Here is a 20,209-nt window from a genome sequence, read left to right as displayed (position 1 = left end):
TCAAAGAACTTCTAGTTTGTCTAAAGCTAAGTAAAATTCAATTCCCCCACAAAAGGAAGATAACAGATTTATTATCCAGACAACTTGAAAATCCTTTTCAGATTCTCTGACTCTAAGTCAAAATGTTCTAGCTGCCATTCTCTTCTCAAAAATCTCAAACAAAACAAGGAAGTCACATTTGAAGACCTGATTCGGGAATTATGCATGTTCAAAATTCTTTGCTACTGCCTGATCTGAATCTGATACTGGTTTAAAGCACCTAACTTGGTTATCTCCAACTATCTAAACCATCCCTTAAGGAACAAGCTGAAATGCTATCATGATGAAAAAATTCTACAATTAGAAAAAAATTTTCTGCAACTTTCTAAGCATATCAATTTTATTTCTCTTATGGCCCTTATCACATGACTAAAATAGCTGGTCCCCAAATCTTATTTTGTTTTGTACCACCTCTTCAGGTTTGGAACCACTTTCTCCTTAACTTGGCCAATAGAAATACTGTTCTTCCTTTAAAAACCTACTAAAATACTACCTTCTCCATGAAGCCTTCCCCATTCCCTAGGCTGGAGTGACTCTCTTATAAAGAAATACAGAAGACATATGAAGTGAAAAAGGCAGAATCAAGAAACAAATACAATGATTAAAATAATGTCAAAGTCCAAATCTGATGAATTATGATGAATAAATTGAGTAAGTTCCTTGAATACAGAGAATGTCTCATTTGCATTCCTGATACCTAGCTAATTTTCCTTCTTTTCTTCCTTCATTCTTTCATTTCCTTTACAGAAAACTAATGATATACACTTTTGTAGTGAAAGGATTTGGGTTCAAACTTGATTCTAAATTACCTGAATTAACTTTGTCAAGTCCATTAACTTCTCCAAGTCTTGATTTTCTCAACTGTAAAATGAGATGTTGACCTAGCTGATGACTAGCCCTATACCCATAGATCATGATATTAAAACTCTCTCCATTTAGTATGATCTAGGAGTCTAAGGATATAAAACATTGTATATGTAAACACTCATGGTTTATCAAAACATTTGTTTTCTTCTATTTTATTTCTTTGATAGGCACCAGGGTTCCATGTGTGGGCAGGTCAAAAGGAAATAACTGTGGCATAAAAAAAAGGCAACAATAAAATGATTTTTTAAGAAGAAAATTATGATTCCTAAATAGTCTTAGAATATTCTCAATCCTTCATTTTTCCTATTATACTTAATTTTTTTTTCAAAATCACACTTATTAGCAATCTTATTAGATTATGCTCTATAATTGAGTCCAGTTCCTTAGGAGTCAGAATTATTTCAGTCATCTCTTTGTATTCCCAGCACCTAGGACAGATCATGCTTATAGTAAAGACAATGATTTAAAATTCTGTGACACAAATCACTGTGCATGTTATATCCCTTACTATAGTGTAAGTTCATTGGGAAGAGGGGATTTCTTAATCTTTCTGTGCCTCAGTTTCCTCATTTGCAAAATGCAGACTTTTGAGTATATGACTTTTAAGATTCTTTCAAGTCTATATCAATGATATCAGGATATAAAAATGGAATGCATAGAGATAATGGCACAGGCCACTGAGTAACCATCCTGAAGAGTATTTGCAAGAATACACTCTGTGCTGGAGGTATAGAAAGATTAAATGACTTGCCTAAAGTCATAAATGATATAAGTGATAAAGGTAAAATTTGAAATAAAGTTTTCTGACTCTAGATCCAGTACTTTCTTCTTTTTCTTTATACCACAGATTTCTAAAGATTTATTCACACAGTGATTCTTTCCTAAGATTTTTGTAGAACTATGGGATTTTTTGGAAAGGATATCAGAAGTCCATGTCCTTGGTTTTTACAGTTAGGAAAACTAAGGTCCAGAGAGATTAAACGATTTGCCCAATATCACAGATACTGGTGTTTGCAGTCCAGGTCTCCTTACAATGGTTCAAAATGTTCTATTATATTCTATCATGCTTTAAAATGATAATAATTTGCCTAATCACATGTTGCTGTTCTCTACCTGGTACTAATAATTCCAATGTTATTGTAAGGAAAATATATTACAAATTGTAAACTGATTATAAAAGTAAGCTGTTATTTAAACAACAAAACAAAAAATCATGATCCAAAACAGAAGAGATATCTTACAAAACTAAGACCATTTACATAATTTGCTACCTAAGACTAACTAAGGTTTTACAAAAGAAATAATCAGATATTCCATTTTATTGAAAGGTTTAATTTCATATCCACAAGTCCAGAATATATACCTCCCAATTTCTTAAGAGTTTCTTACTAAAGACTAAAATTTACTACAGACTAAAATATCATTCCTCATGGACATTTGGTCATTTCACTTTATTTTAGGTGATGTTTACCAATTCATTTTCATAAGATTACATTTTGATTTAAAAACACTGCACAAGAAAAACATGTTCCCAAATCATCAAGTTCTCTTCAGTTTCACAGAACTGATCTCTTAGTCCAGAAATATCTAATACCAAAGAGACATAGCAAACATTCTGATCTCTTGCTGTTCTGAATGTAATGACATATATTCCTGCCCCAAAGAGGTATTCCTATTCACATACAGTTGTTGTAGAAACACAAATATTCCATTTTTGGCAATGATCATTACCTTACTTAAACCTACCAAAATGCCAGCAGTCAAATCTAATCATAAGAAACATTTTTACATTTGCAGCGATGTTTTACAAGAAAAAAGAAAGCTCCATGAATTAATTTTTTGTTTTCAAAAGCCTATAAATTTCTGATCTAGACAGATCTGATTTTTGCAGATACAGGGAATTCCTAAGTCCAAAGTATATTGTAACTTCTAATCTCAGAGAACTGTATGGGAGCAGAAGCATTCAAAGCAGGATTTGGTAATCCAAACTCCCAATTCCATGTCTAGCTCTTATCTATAATGCCTCAGTTTAATAATTAATAGTTACCTAAAATGTTTTTTATCAAATCCAAACTCTACATGAGAAATTCTCAACCTTTTTTGTGTCATCTATCCCCTTGGCAAGCTGACAAAGTCCTAGAGACAACTTCTCAGAATAATGTTTTTAAACACATCATAATATACAGGATTACAAGGGAAGTCAATGAAAGTTATCATAATATTAAAAAAAATTTCATACAAACTCCAGGTTAAGAATCCTACTCTATACTATCCTCTATATTATACTATATCTGAACATTTTTTGTTCCTTTGTTCTTCTGCTAATGATACTTTGACAGAACCCACCTCTGTATTATTCTTACTAATCACCTTCTCTGCTTCTATTCACGTGTTACTGAAAGGAACTGACAAAAATGACAAAACTATGAGGACAGGGTCCACTTTAAATTTATACTACTCTATCTCAACTAGGCCCTCACTACAATAAGGAAATCCTACTAATCCTAGATGACTTCCCATCCTATTTACCACAGCATAAGTTTCAAATCTTTTCTCTTTGAGACCCCCTCCTGTTATCCTCTATGCTGAGAACTCCACCTAATACTTACCAAAGTTTGAGACCACTATTGCTAGCTCTCTCTTTTACTTTCCTCCTCATCTTACATGCTTCACTTTGATCGATGATGGACTGGAGTGGGAAGAGCCTTGAGGTAGGAGACCAACTAGGAGGGAACTACAATAGTCTGAGCAAGAGGTAATGAGGGCCTGTACCAGAGTGGTGACTGTAGAGGTGGACAAAAGGGGATATGTGATGCTAATAGAGATAGATATAACAAAATTTCACAATTTATTGACTGTATGGGGCAAGAATGATTACCTCATTTTCTAAATGAGGCAGATGAGATCCAGAAAGATTTAGGGACCCATCCAAGGTTAGTGGTAGAAAACAGCAGAGCCAGAATTTCACAGAATTTGGAATTTGGAAGGACTATCCAATCCAACCCATACAAGCAAGGAATTCCCATTATAATCGACTCAATAAACAGCCCAAGTGAAGCCCTCAAGAAAGGCTTTTTAAAGTTAATCTTTTCCATTTTTGGATAGCTAGAATTGTTAGGAAATTTTTACATCCACTGTACAGTAGTTCTATTGTAAGAGACAAACAGAACAAGGCTAATTTCTCCTCTGTATCACAATTTTTCAAATAACTGAATAGAGCTATCATGTCTGCTTTGAATCATCTCAAGAAGCTAGGGTAAATATTCTCTCTTCCTATAACCAATACAAAGTTCAGTTTTTTCAAAGAAAAAATACTTTCTCACTATATTGCTAAAGATTTGTTATTTTTATCTACTTAGTTCTATACATTGGATTAACTTTATATATAATTCTTGATCATTAGACAACTAAATCATCAATAATGAGGTCTAATCTATTCTTCAAATTTATGACTTTCCACAACCATGATTAGGATTTGCAAAGCAGGAATGCTATCTCTGATTAGGAATGCTATCTGATTACAATCTACATAATTCCACAATTCTATTCTGCATGTGCTCTAAGAAATCAAAGTCAGGAGATAGTGGAACCTTAAATTCAAAATCACTAGTTTTGAGGGTCAACCAAAGATATCAAAAAGAATTTCGATTAAATTATATATTTATAACATCTATGTATATATATGCACATAGATACATACGTAAACTGTAATTTCATCTTTGTAGAAAATTATTAGAATGGAAATTTCCTCCACTTATACAGAATTGCAAATCATCAGCAACCTATAATGCTTAAAAAGTTATCTGAATACTGAGAGCTTAAGTAACTTGTTCATGGTGACACAGTTAGTAGGTGTCAAAGGCAAGACTAAAATCCAAGTCTTGCTGACTCCAAAGCTAAGTTCCCTATCTGCTATGCCATGCTTCCTTTCAAAAAAGTTTATTTCACTCATCCATCTTCCTCAAAAAACAACTTTTCATTTCTTTTCAAAATTCCCTTAGTCGCTTCTCTTTGTTATTTAGCACCTTTACCAACTATACTTGTATCTAGGTCTTTCCTGTAATTGAAAGAACTGCCATTGATTTTGCCAGTCCCTCAATCTATTGCCCTGTATTTTTTTCTTAATTTCATTGTCAAAGTTCTAGAAAAAGTTATCCATATTTTAAATCTCCATTTCCTTACTCTCCTTAATTCTTAGCAATATGGCTTCTGACTGCACTATTTGACAAAAACCTGCTCTCTCTAAAGTTACCCACAACCTCTTAACTGCTGAAGCCAATGGCCTTTTAAAAATCTTCATTCTATTTGATTTCTCTATAGCTGGTGACACTAATGACCCAGAATTCAAGTCCTGAAAAAAATATGATTGCTTATCTATACCATTTTTGATGGCCTCCACTGATTAAATAGGGAATATCTAAAATAGAGCAACCAGAATGGTGAGTTGTCTCGAGTCTATGTCATATGAAGATTAGTTTAAAGAACTGGGAATGTTTAACCTAAAGAAGATCCAGGGGCAAAGAAGATATGATAGTTAATATGAATATTGTTCTTCTTTTTGTAGCCTTTTCTCTCAGTGATTTTATTGGCTTCCATGGCTTCAATTATGATCTTTATGCAGGTAGCTTCCAAAATTATATATTCAATGCTAGTAAGTCTTTAGAACTTGAGTCTCATCTTATTAACCATCTGCCATAGATAAGAGGTAAATCCAAGAGCCACAGGATCAGCAGTAATCTTCAGAGTTTGTATGAGCCTAGCTTCTAGCAGCCATCACTGGAACAGTAAACTTTGTTGAGAAAAGTCTGACACTGCTCCCACCCACCCAATCATCTGCTAATCAACCCCCAATCTAGCTAAAATAGCAAGGCATCCTAAAGAGGAAAAGGGAGGAGAGAGGAAGCAGCACATGCTATACAGGTCAAGCTATTTCACCTACCACCTCACCTCATACTCTGATAGAGACAGGTCAGGATCCTGAGCCCAAGAGCCTGAAACCATGTCTCCACACTGACAGTGTTCATTTCAGCTCATCACCTCAGTAATCATCGAGGGGATTCTCCTTGTGGAGAAGAAACCCATCCCTGCTGCCACCAACATCAAATGCTGACCAAATGCCATTAATAAGCAGGTAAGCTCAAGAGCCCTCAGAACAGCACACATACCATTAACTTTGGCATTTATACTTTAAGGCCTACAGAGCTTTTTCTTCTGATTTGCTGCTGAAACCTCTTATATAAGTTTTCTCTTTCTATTTGAATATAAGCTCCTTTAGAACAGGGAGTACCTTGGTTTTTTTATTTGTATCTATACAATCATACATAGTAAGCATTCAATAAAATTTTTAAAAATTCATTTATCTGCTAGATACTTCCATCTGGATGTCCCATGAGCTTAATCTTAACCCCAGCAGCACAAATTAGAATCTACTATATTTTCTTTATAATAGCTTTTTATTTTTCCAAATATATGCAAAGATAGTTTTCAGCATTCACCCTTGCAAAATTTTATGTTCCAATTTTTTTCTCTCTCCCTTTGTCTCCCGGCTTCCTCTCCCTCCCTCCACCCAATCCTAGATATCAAGGAATTCAATATAGATTAAACATATGCAATTCTTCTAAACATTTTTTTTCCATTTTATTTTCTTAAAAACCCATCCTTCCTCCAAACTTTCCTATTTGCTTTTGTTCCTGGTCCACAACCTCATTAATACCTCCTATTACCTTGCTCTCCAAATCCAAAGTAGTTGTCAACTTGTTCTTTATACAATTTTTCCATATCTTTCTTCTATTATTACATTCCATATTCTGCTTCAGAAAAATGTTTTTTTTTTTTTTTTTTTTTTTTTTGGAGGGAGAGAGTCTGGAATACTCCTTTCTCAATTCTACCTCAAAGAATCCATCTACTCCTTTAAAGCTGAAATGTCAAAGTCATGCATTGCGGCTACACTCTAGAATGGCCTAATCAGATTAAAATGCAATTGGGGAAATGGTTAGTAAAATAAAAAAGATACAACATGGATAATGTTAATGTAGTTTTCTAAGGCAATATGGCCAGGAAGGATCCTTAAATATGACTTAGTAGTCCGAATTTCTATCTGAGCTTGACTCCACTGTTTTAAAGTATAACACACATGGGACCTTTCTTAATCCTTCCAGTTGTCAGTCTTCATTCCTTGCTGAAATGCAGTAATCGTGGGCAAATGACTTAACTATTCAGGGTTCTAAACAATACTCTTAAGACTGTAAGTTGCAAAGAAGATGCTGACTTACACTGGTAAAGAGAGATTGTTTTCACCAGGAATTTTCTCATATCCCAAAAAAAAAAAAAAAAAAAAAAAAATCACAATTCAGTCCCTATCTCTATTCCTTTTTGCTTATCTCTAAAAATGTTATCCACAGTAAAATGTCAGCTTCTTGTGGACAGGATTATTTTGCTTTTGTCTCATACCTCTGGAACTTAGCACAAAATAGAAATTTAATAAATATTTATTGAATTTAATAGGATCACAAGTTCTACCTATATTTTCTGACATTTGACAACAGTCCCCTAGAACTCTTGTTATTAAAGCATTACACTGACCTAAATAAAAGGTATATAAAATTTATATTTCAAACTAATTAATCTGGCCAACCATAATCAAAAAAGGATCCATACAAGTAAATAAGTCTACTAGTTTCCATAATTATTGAAAGCTGAGGTCATATCTAATCCAGACTATTTAAGCCACAAGTATTATACCACTGTTTGCATAGAGAAGTACTCAAAAAATAACATCTAGAATCTGAAAATTAGGTACTTGGACAATGTGAAGGTATAAAAATCTACATTACATTTATATTGGTCATCTAAAGTAAGCTAAATTATTATTGCTTTAATTTAAAAATGAAATCATTCTAGAGATGATGGACAAAGATAACTAGGAAAAATTCTTTAAGCTGTAAATTAGTAGCTAATGTAATTTTACTGCCTGGCAGGTCCTATTACTAAGCAGCCAAGTAGCCAAAGGTATTTTAGGATCAAACAAGGCCCTTCTAAAGTTTCCAGTGCCAGCAGCTTAGTATGTTACCACTGAAGGAATGACAGGAAATGAATCAACAAACCTCAGGCACATGCTTGGCCTGGAGAGACAGTTATATCAAGGAGCAAAGATCTGAAAACAAAATCCCAGGGTAATTTAATTATGGCCTGGAATCTGCTGACTGTCCCAATGGTTGAATTGCCCAAATTATCTCAACCAAGAGACCACCCTAAGATTTTTATACCCTTCACATCACATAAGCACAGGGACAAATAAAGGAAAGTAGGCAATTATTTCATGAAGTCTTGGGGTACCTTCCATTGTTTTTATGACTAAGAAACTTTAAAAGGTTTAAAACATCAACGTATCTAATATTTATAAATTATACAAGGTTTTATTAGTAAAAATTCATTTTCTATTAGGATGCTATAGACATCCTGGAGAAAAGAGTATTTTTTTTATGTTTCAGTATCAAATCACTGTAAAATAGTAAATCAAATTATATTCTTGATTATATTTAAGTGACTTTGGTTGATGTTTTGCTCTTCTCCTTGGTAGACTGTTCTGTGTAGATTTTCTGCTCTGCCCTGGTTTTCCCTTTCCTTGTCTGATTGTTTCTTCTTAGTCATTTTGCTGAATGTGTCATCTCAGACACATTCACTATGACTTTCCCCAAAGTTCTATCCTGGGACCCCTTCTCTTTTCCTCCTATTCTATTTCAATTGGTGTTCTTTTCAGCTCCCACAGTTTCAACTACTCTCTCCCTGCAGATGATTCTGAGATTTATTTGTCAAGTCCTAACCTTTCTCCTGTTCTCCAGTCTTGCATCTCCAATTGCCTATGAGGCATCTAAAACTGTATGCCCCACAGGCAGCTTAATGTCCAAAGACATCATTATATCCAAACTGAACCTATTATTTTTCCCCTAAAACCCTCCCTTCTTCCTAACTTTCCTTTTACTCTAAATCCTCCCCTTCAGGCAGGCTCACAACTCGAATGTCACGCTCACTAATTCTCACTCCCATGTCCAAATCAGCCACATTCGATATTTCTACCTTGTAACATCTCTCCTCTGACATCACCACCAGCGGTGAAGACTCTCATCACCTCACGCCTGGACCATTGCAGTAGACTGCCTCAAGTCTCTCCCTACTCCAATCCATCCTCCATTCAGCCATCAAAGTGATCTTCCTAAAGGGCAACTCTGATCATGTTACATTCCCCTTTCCCATTTAATCAACCCCAGTGATTCCCTTCTGCCCCCGGGACAAATATAAAACCCTGTTTGGTGTATGTAGCTCTTCATAACCTAGCTCCTTCTTATCCTATCTTGTCTAAGGGTTCTTGTATATTCACCTTTGGCCCTGTGTCCCTTGTACGATTTCATTAAGGAGGCCTTGTACATTGGCCTCCTTGCTCTTGCTCACACATAACATTCATCTCCTCCAACATTGAACATTTTCACTGTCTAAAGAATTCCATATCTGGAATTCTCTTCCTCATCTCCATTGTTGAACTTCTCTGGCTTCCTTCTATTCTTGCTAACATTCAACCTTTTGCAAAAAGTTTTCCCTTATCCCTCTTTCTCTCATCTACAATTTTTTCTGAATAAATCTTTGCCCAGAACTGTTTGCATGTTGTCTGTGAGCTCTTTGAGAAGAGGATTGTCCTTTACCTTTCTTTGTTATGCCCAGAACTTACACAATGCTTGGCACACAGTTAATAAATGCTAGCTGACTGGCTGCCTATCATGCTGGAGAAAGGCTTTTAAATATAGCAACAGACTGAGTTTGCTTAGCCTCGCTAAATATGGAGACTCCTCACTAGACTCGACATTTGGTAATGAATTATTTGGCCACAGAAATTCATGCAACAAAGAAAAATACAAAATGGGCCTTGTTCTTATAGGGCTTCCTTCTGTTTCTGCAATAATGATAGCAATGTGACAAAAAATAAGGAAGAGAGAGGTTGATAAAAATAACATAGTTTTGATACCTCAATACATTTTAACTTGGTTCTTGGGTACTCCAAAAGTAAGATTATTGTCTGGTGACCAACAAATTAACAAACAAATCTAATGCTGGAGGAGCTAAATTATAACAATCTTGGATTGTCACTATGAGGAAAATCTGAAAAAAGAAGAAAGTTTCAGTTAAATAATGTTCCTTGTGTGTGTGTATGAGAGAGAGAGAGAGATTGAGATTTGAGGGAATTGGTTTCAGCATATGCCCCCAAAAGCACATCTATTTCATGAGATATATGAGCACCTTGTATATCAGTGCTTCAGTGTATTTACAAAAATAGTACCATGAAAATAATTGCAGTTATGCTTCAACATTAGTTGCAGAAGATAAAGTAGAGAATTTCTAAAAAGAGTCCAGTAAGACCTTCCAAATTAATATACACTTTGATACAATGCAAAGATAGAGATGAGTGAAAATCATGAAACTTTATCAGGAAACAGATAACAAAAAGAAAGAATGAGAAAAAATGAAGACTTCTAGACTATAACAAAGATTTATGGCTTTACATTATGAAAATCTTCTCTGAGAAAAGAATCTGCAGGTTTGAGATATCATGACAGCCAAATAAAAATCACACAAAAATTAAACTAATTATATTTTAAAAAGAGACGAAAAAGTTCTTTATTGATATAAGAATCATTCATTGATAGGATAAAGATAAGAATTAGTAAAGAGCCAGCAGGAGAATTAGAAAATTATATGGGATACAATTGAATCAACTGAATCTTAAACTACTTAAGAAAACAGTAATGAAAATGGATAATGGGCAACAGAAAAAGTACTGAAAACAATTATATTAATTTATACAGCCTAAAAGATGTAAGTCAAATTCCATTAAAAAGGAGATCAAATATGAATATTATGGAATATTATTGTTCTATAAGAAATGATAAGCAGAATGATTTCAGAGAGGCCTGGAGAGACTTGCATGAAATGATGCTAAGTGAAATGAGCAGAACCAGGAGATTATTGTACATGCCAACAGCAATATTATATGATGATCTATTCTAATGTACGTGGCTCTCTTCAACAGTGAAATGATTCAGACCAGTTCCAATGGTCTTGTGATCAAAACAGCTATCTATACCCAGAGAGAGGTTATAGGAACTGAGTGTGCAGTTTATTTTTTTCATCATTTTCTTTTCTGGTTTGATTTGATTTTTCTTGTACAAGCAAGATAGTTGTATAAATATGTATGCAGCATATATTGAATTTAACATATTTCTACCATGTTTAATGTACATTAAAAACTACTTGCCATCTAGAGGAGGGGAAATGGGAGAAAGGGGGGGAGAAGTGGAACACAAGATTTTGTAAAGGCTAATGTTGCAGAATTATCTATGCATATATTTTGAAAAATAAAAAGCTTTATTTAAAAAAAAGAGAGACCAAAAGAAATCAAGAAGCACCTTACTTGAGAAACACTTGACAAGAATACTGAACTTTTTTTTATTACTACGTATATCTGGGGCAGACAATTCAAATAGGTGAGATGGACTAAGAATTCAGTAGAAAGGAGAAAAGAGTGGACTATTTTCAAGAATTGTAAAGCTCCTTTAATGTTCTCAAGCTTCTCCTAGAAGCAAACAAACATTTTTGTACCAGTGTTCTACTGGTGTTTTTGTACAGCTCTGATTTATGGAACACATGAAAATTAAACAGATATGGTGAAGAGGGAAATATTAGTAGCTGAGGGGCATGGGGAAAATAGGGTCAAAAAAAACCTCACAGAGGATGTGGCATTTGAATTGAGATTTGAAGGAAATAAGGGATTCAAAGAAGTACAGGTGAGGAAAGACACATGGAGAACAGCCTTTTTAAAAAGAGACTAGAATTGCAAGTATAACCGGTAACAAACAACCAGAAGGGAAGGTTAGTTAGTGTAAGTGGTAGTAATATATAAGCTTAAAAAGAAAGGCTGGAGTCAGCTTGTGAAGGGTCTTAAATGTGAAGCAGGAAAATTTGTAAATACTAATATGAAATTATTTGCATTTATTGAGCAGGAGATTCACAGTCATACATATGGGCTAGGAATATTATTTTGATGGCAGTATGGAGAATATATCTGAATGGGAAGAAACTAGAGACAGGAAAGCTACTTTACTAGTATCGCAAGAGAGTTTGCAGCTTGACTTACAATGGTGGATAGAAGAGGAGAGGTGTGAAAGGTGTGTTGCTAAAAACATCAACAAGGCTTAGCCACTTCTAAATGAAGACTGAGATTGTAAGCCTACGCAACTAGAGGGCTAAGGTGCTCTCACAAAATTTAGAATAAATTTAATTTGAGGGAGGCAAGATACAAGGAGTTCTGTTTTGGGACACATTAAATTTGACCTGTTTATGTTAGCCTAATTTGAAATTCCAATAGGTAGCTAAGTGACACAGTCCTAGAACGAAAGAGACTAAAGATGGTTATTTAGATCTGGCAGTAATCTGTACAGATGTACTCATTATTCCTATGGGAGATAATAAGGCCACATAGTGAGAATGTGTAGAGAAAGAAAGAAAAGTAAGGACAGTGTTTGGGGATAAATTTAAAAGTTAAGGGACAAGACATGAAAAATGGCCCAGCAAAGGAGAAGAGGAAAAAACAGTCATAAAACCCCAAAGAACAGAGAGTATCCAGAAGGAAAAGTTGGTCCATTTCTGCTAAATACTGCAGAAAGGTCAGGGATAAATATTGAGGAAAAGGCTGTCATTGTAGGTAATTAAGATATCACTGGTAACTTTGGAGAGGACTATTTTATTTGAGTAATGAGGTCAGAAGCTAGACTGCAAGATGTTGAGAAATATGTAAGAATAAGCAACAAGTGTAGAATTGTTTGTTTTTTTTAAACAAAAAATAAAAGACAATGTCTGGATGTTATTACAAAATTAACAAGCAAGGTATATAAAAAATTAAGGGAATACATGTTCAGAAAATACAAAACAAAGAAAACAATATTTTCTGGATCAGCCAAATCAGATCCTAAAGAAAAAATATTTGGATTGGTATTTCAGGATGAGGAAAAAGTTTATCTAGAGGCACAGAGGTGAGAATGAACAGGGTGAGGACAGAAGCTGGTATAAAGAAAACTATCTCCATTTTAGAATGTCTTGATGAAATATTCTTCTCCCACAGTTCAAACAATCATCTTCATAGAACAATTAATAATAATTTATGCTTACATAATATGTAATGGTTTACAAAATGCTTCTTAAAAATAATCCAATAAGGTACATAATGCTAGTATTATTGCCATCATTTTACAATCAAAGAAATTGAACCTTAGAAAGAATAATGAATCACAAAATCTAAAGGGAGACTTTATAAGGGGGTTCTTAGAATCCAATCAGTCCAAATCAAAGACAAAAAAATAATTTCCTTTATAATACTCTTAATGTAATCCAATTTGTGCCTAAAGACTTCTGGTAATGAAGATCCTGCTGCTTCCCTAGACAGCCTACTCTTGTTTGAAGAAATAGCTCTAATAGTTAGAAATTACTCTTAAATTATACCTAATTCTGTCCCTGGAATTTCCTTTCAGTGATCACAGTGCAGTCCTCTGGGCCAAACAAAGTGAATCCAACCTTCTTCCATGTGACCAGACTTCAGGTATCTGAAAACAACCATCCTGTCCCCCACTAAACTTTCTCTTCTCCATAAGATCTGAGGAGGTCACACAGGGAAGTGTCAGGGATCCTGGGAAAGTCTGAATATTCTGAGGAATGGGTCAGAGGTTTGGAGTCAGCCTCTCCAGGATGCCCCGGTGCTCTGGAAAGGTCAGCTGACTCTGAAATGTAACCTGCTCATAATCACGGAGCCAGTGGCATCACTGGAACTCAAAATGTAGTCAGTTAATAAGAATTTACTAAGTACTTACTACGTCTAAGTCACTGAGGTAGAAATAACATCAACTAATACTTATATAGTACTTTTAATATGCAGCAGACACTGTACTATGTGCTTTACAACTATTATCTCATTTGATTCTCAATAGACTAGGTATCTATTGATACCTAATGTGAGGTAGATACTATTGTTATACCCTTGTCACAGATGAGGAAACTGAGGTAAATAGAGATGAAGGGACTTATCCACGATTATATATCTAGCAAGTATCTATGGCTGAATTTGAATTCAAGTCTTCCCACCCCAAGGCCTGGTACTCTATCCATTGTGCCACCTAGCAGCTTCTAAGTAAGAATACCTGCAGACAAGCAATAGAGATAAAAAGTCTCTACTCTCTAAGAGCCTGCCCATATTCTCTTTTTTTTGGCTGAGGCAGTTGGGGTTAAAGGACTTGCCCAAGGTCACACAGCTAGGAAGTGTTAAGTGTCTGAGACCAGATTTGAACTCAGGTCCTCCTAACTTCAGGGCTGGTACTCTATCCACTGTGCCACCTAGTTGCCCCACCTGCCCATATTCTAATGAGGGAGACATTAGGCAATTAACTGTGTATATATAAGTGTACATAATTATGTACTATGTACAGTGTAAATGGAAGGTAATCTCAGAAGGAAGGGACAAAAGCACAAGGAATGTGAAACTTTTAAGACCTGCCAGAAAGGGGGATTTGAACTAAGTCTTACAGGTTCCAGGAAGCAAGATGAAGAACTTCCTGAGGAACAGCTGGTGAAAAAGGTATATAAGACACAGAATGTGGGAAATGGAGGGATAGATGCAAGCAGTCCAGTGAAGCTGCACTACAGAGTTCTGGAGAAGTTGGATTATAAAAGGGCTTCAAATTTGAACCTGGAAATAAAACAGGGAACCATTAGAATTTACTGAATTGGGGGAGGAAGAGCCAACCTGGTCAGATCTGTGCTTTAGGAAAATCACTTTGCCAATCATGTCCAACGTTCTACTACATCTTGGCTACCAAATATGTATTTCTAGCACAAAATTCTCTTAACATTTTTAGTTCATTACTGGATATTTTTACCTGGATATCTCACTGGCACCTCAACTTTAACATCCCATCTCTAATCCACTTTTCTCTTAGATTTTATTTCCCTGTTTCTATTAATGAGTCAACAATTCTCCCCATTGACAAAGTTCAAAAATTGTAGTAAAGAATCTTCAAGAAAGGCTGGAAAATTCATCACCTGATAACTAACCTAGTGATTTAAGCTCTGAATTTAGCTCAGTTCTTCTTGGAAAATATATATGTAGTATGTCACCAGGCCCACACTCAAAGCTTTTCCAGCGCTACCTCTATGCCTGATGGGACTACATGCCAAAAAACAAAACAAAAGAAAAACCCCACCACTTACTGTTCTTCAATTATATTTTATTCTTTCTAGCCTTTTTTGCCTTGATTAACATATTACCACAACTACTAAAATACCATTCATTCTTTGAAGTCTAGTTCAAATTCTCTCTTTTCTCTAGAACCTTCCCAGACTTCAACCTCCTTCCAAAATGGTTTCTTCTTCCTTCTTCATAGCAGTTTACTTATAACTTGTAACTGTACAAGCAGTAACTTGTAACATATCTCTGAATTGCAGTTTTTAGCAGAGAATATAGAACATAAGGGATATGAACATACAATTCTTTTTTAAAATAATATTTTATTTTTCCAAATATATTTTTGTAAAACTGTGTTCTATATTTTTCTCTCTCCCTCTCTTGCCTCCCTCTCTCAAGAAAGGAAGTAATCTGATAAAGATTAAAGATGTGGAATCCTTTTAAACATATTTCTGTATTTGTCATATTGTACAAAAGAAAAAAAATCCAAACAAACAAACTAGGCTTCAATACACTTTAGTCGATATATTTCTCTCTTTGGGTGTGACTGGCATTTTCCATCTCAAGTCTAATTGGAATTGACTTGAATCACCATATCATTGAGAAGAGATAAGTCTGTCATAGTTGATCATCACATAATCTTGTTGTTACTGTGTACAATGTTCTCCTGCTTTTGCTTACTTTACTTAGCATCAGTTCATATAGTCTTTCCAAGCTTTTCTGAAAAAGGCTGCTCATCATTTCTTACAAAATAATAATATTCCATAACATTCCTGAACATCATTCAGCCATTCTCCAGCTGATGGGCTTCCATTCAATTTCCAGTTCCTTGCCACTACAAAAAGAGCTGCTACAAACACATTTGCACATATGGATCCTTTTCCTTTTTTTTAATATCTCTTTGAGATACAGAACCAGTAGTGAGACTGCTGGATCAAAAGGTATGCACAGTTTTATAGTCCTTTGAGCAAATAAACATACGATTCTCAAAAAAGACAAATTATCAATTATCTTATGAAAAAATACTCCAAATCACTATTAGACATGGAACTTAAAACAACTTTGAAGCTACATCAGATTAGCAAAGATGATAAAAAGGGAATGACAATTGTATGTCTTTGTGGGAAGCCAAATAGCTAAGCGGCACATCGAATAAAGGACTAGACCTGGAATAAGAAAGATCAAAGTTCAAATCTGGTTTCAGACACTTACTGTCTTTGTGACCTTGGAAAACTCCTTTAGCCTGTTTGCCTCAATTTCCTCAACTATAAAATGGGGATGATAATAGTAATTCTCTCATAATATTACCTAGTATTACTAAATTTCAAATTATATTGTTTGTCCTTCATTTTCAAAGAGGACCAACAATAACATGGGGTGATATTTAAGTGGGATGAAGTTGCCCAAAGCAGTCAGCTCACTCTCTCTTCTAGAGTTGTCAAAGTTCAGTGGCAAGACAAAAATCAGGATGAGAATGACTGGCAATGACTTGGGATGTCGTGGATGACCTTGATTTCTTTAATATCTGTTCACACTCCAGATATTCCATAGCACCTGGTCCAGCTGGCCATGAAGGCCACTGGAATAAATTGTTCTTCTTTGCTTATTCTTTCAGAGGAAGACTTTAGGAGTTGTTTTTAATCTGCATTTATTCATTTCTCTTATTAGTGATTTGAAGAATAGCAAGCTCTAAATGATCTTATGAAAATATGTTTCAAATCACTAAGATATTACTCTAGGGGTCCTCAAATTACGGCCCGCAGGCCAGATGCAGCAGTTGAGGACGTTTATTCCCCTCACCCAGGACTATGAAGTTTCTTTATTTAAAGGCCCACAAAACAAAGTTTGTGTTTTCACTATAGTCCGGCCCTCCAACAGTCTGAGGGACAGTGAACTGGCCCCCTATTTAAAAAGCTTGAGGACCCTTGCTCAAATTGTCAAAAAGGATAAAAGGGAAAAACAGTAAAATGTTGGAAGTAGGAAGTAGGAAGGTAGGCACCTTAGTAAATCAGTGATGAAGCTTATGAATTTATCCAAACACCCTACAAAATAATTTAGAATTATGTAATAACAGTGATTTATATCCCATAAAAGTCAGTATCAGAAAAAAGGGTACATATATAGCAAAATGTTCACAAAATGCAAAATGACATAATTTGTAGTAAGAAAAAGCAAGATATAAAGTTTGTGCTCATCACCTACAGAATGATTGAACAAAAATTGTGGTACATAAATGTTATGGAATATTATTACATCATAAGTAACAGAACAAATAACAACAATAATAAAATAAGTAACAGAGAATATGAAGAACTGATAGAAATATATGAAATTTTTTTGAACTGATGAAAAGTGAGGTGAACAGAACCAGGATAAGAGTTTACACAATTATTTCAACAATGAAAATTAATACAACATTAAAATTGAATAGAATTTAGATAAAATATAATGATTAATGCTGGTTCCTTATAGCTAACATGAAAACATATTTCCTTTCTGTTAAAAAATGTTAACTGTAAGAAGTAATCACTATTAGACAATTTGATTTAGCTGGTTTTTGTGGGAAGGAATTATAAAAAGGGGAAACAAAGAACTTGTTTAGTAAGTATAGATTGTGTCAAAATAAATAAAAATGACTTTCCAAGCATAAGCCTTACCTGTTGGCACTGGACCATGTCCATTTATCAAAACCTATTCATTCTTCAATTCCTGGATCAAATACCAACCTCTTTTATGGCTTTTCCCTATTCCTGAACTGGAATAGCTCTCTAGAAAGCAATATATACCCCTCTAAAGTTGGACTCCCTACACCCTACCATATGTATAGTATTAAATCCCCTAATAGATTTTAAGTTGTTTAATAACATTGCTGTGATTTATTTATCTCTCCTATCACAATACCTTACATAAAACAGCTCAATATTACCTATTTTTCAGCATTATGAGAAAAGTACTTTATAAACTGGAAATAATTATAAAAATGTGACATTACTTTAAAAAAGAAACAAGTATAGTTGAAAGAATAAAAAAAATAGTTTATATCTTTTCTAGACTTAAGAAGATAACTAAATATTTGGGGATTAAAAAAAAAACCAAACATCTATCCTTTAAGCAGCACGCTTCACTGAGAAGTAAAAGTAAAGAGGTATGAATGGTATTAAACATCTTATTTGATTTAATTATGTCAACAAAAAACTGAAAACAGCAAGAAAATTTTTTTACTAATTAGGTTCATGTAATTTGTTTAATGCTTCAAGTTTTCCTTTTATAAATCATACCTTTCTCTTAGTATTTAAGCCTCACTGACATACTAAAAATTACATAAAAAATCAATTTCATACATTAATGCCCAAACTGTAATTTGGTTCATATAAAAGAATGTAATTCAAAACTACATCAAAAGGTCATTTCAAGAAACACCAAACTTTAGCACCCTATTTGCAATGTAATTACATCTTACCTGAGATATATATATATATATATATTTTTTTTTTTTGGTGAATTTTGAGATAAAGAAAATCCAAAAAGTCTCTGTGTTAATATAAGCTAAATATAAAATTTAGAAGATTATAATCTCAAAACTTTAAAATACTGCAAAAGGACATCTTTATTAAATCCTTCCCAGTAGTCAAAAGTTTGTAAGAACATAAAATTCAAACTACCCTATTAAATGTCAGAACTTATTTTATGATTTCATAAGAATTTAGTATAAGAAATTCTTCCATTCCAGAACAAATCTGAAACAATAACTGTTAATAAGACAATAACATCACATTATTGTATTATTAGTATCAAAGAGAATAATATCAATGTAACAGAGCCCCAGATATAATAAATATATAGTAATTGTTTACTGAAAGAAAAACTGTTTAAAAGCCTCAAGAAGAAAATTAACATTAAAAAAGAAGTTCTTCTAATAAAAGAAATAAAGGAAGAGATAAAGGCCAAATAGATTAGATTTCCTGAAAGTCAGGTGATATGCTCACAACCAGAAATGAAAATTTGTTACGAACCTTTAAAAAACAAATTATAAAAAATACAAGTGTAGACAAGTTGAGAGAATAAAGTGGGTAATGCTGACCCACTTTAGAGGGAAGGGTGTAAGTCTGTTTTTTTAGATATATGATCTCCACAAATCACTTCTACTCCTTTGAACCCCAGGCTCCACTCTATAAAATGCATTCAAATGCTTTGCAAAACTTAGAAGAATTATAATTACATATCTGAGCTTTTTTTTTTAAATCAAAATATTAGACTTTCAAATTTATTTAATCTCTAGAACAAAATACATACAATTTAACTGTCCACTTTTCACTTTAAGGACTAGAAATATAACACCTGAAGCCCTGACTTTTTTCTTTCACTCCTGCAGGCTGGAGGCTTCTCCCCACTTCATTTAAACTACATTCAAAGAATATTTTCAGTATGAAATGATACAATCTCTGCAACACAGGTCAAAGAATTTGGCAGATAAAATGTGTTTTATATTCTTAAAGAAAGATTGGCAAATTTCATTGCATTCCAATTCTTTGAAATACATGTACCTGCATGGTGTACAAGATAACCATTCATCAAAGCATCTAATAAATAGTATTCTAATCAAACAATGTAAGTCTGAACATTTTTCATACAAAAAATAAAAGGAAAGGCGCTTACCAAAAATCTCTCCATTTTTGGCATATTCAGTGACAAGGTACAACATACTTTTGGTCTCCATCACCTATTTAATAAAGAATTCCATATTAATTTAACAGGAAAGAATAAAAAATAATCATGTGAAAGTTTATGTGACTCTCTAATTAAAACTACTTTTTAAATAAAAAAGTTATGAATGAAAAAGTTAACTATGATATAGCATGTGATCATTTTGATGTTACAGTATTATGAAGAATCCATAAGCCAGAAGTTTTGAATGTCTTTTTTTTGCTGCTTGTATTTTTATAATAATTATTTTACTTTCATTTAGAAAAGTTAATATTATAAAAATTTGGCTTCTGGTGCTATACCTATTTAGAAAGATGATTTGTT

General features: G+C 33.9%; 1 protein-coding gene across 2 annotated transcripts in view; it reads right to left on the bottom strand.

The window, feature by feature from the left end:
* Positions 1 to 20,209, bottom strand: part of SIK2 (salt inducible kinase 2) — a 146,589-nt gene that overhangs the window by 95,591 nt on the left and 30,789 nt on the right. For both annotated transcript variants that reach the window (XM_023499464.2, XM_031961163.1), the window contains one exon: positions 19,838 to 19,901. In XM_023499464.2, coding sequence (XP_023355232.1) covers positions 19,838 to 19,901 — 64 coding nt within the window. The remainder of the gene's footprint in view (positions 1 to 19,837; positions 19,902 to 20,209) is intronic.

Source organism: Sarcophilus harrisii, chromosome 3 (genome assembly GCF_902635505.1).
Source record: "Sarcophilus harrisii chromosome 3, mSarHar1.11, whole genome shotgun sequence".
In the NCBI taxonomy this organism is placed as follows: domain Eukaryota; kingdom Metazoa; phylum Chordata; class Mammalia; order Dasyuromorphia; family Dasyuridae; genus Sarcophilus; species Sarcophilus harrisii.
The sequence above is the reverse complement of the archived record's forward strand: the minus strand, read 5'-3'. Positions and strand labels throughout refer to the sequence as shown.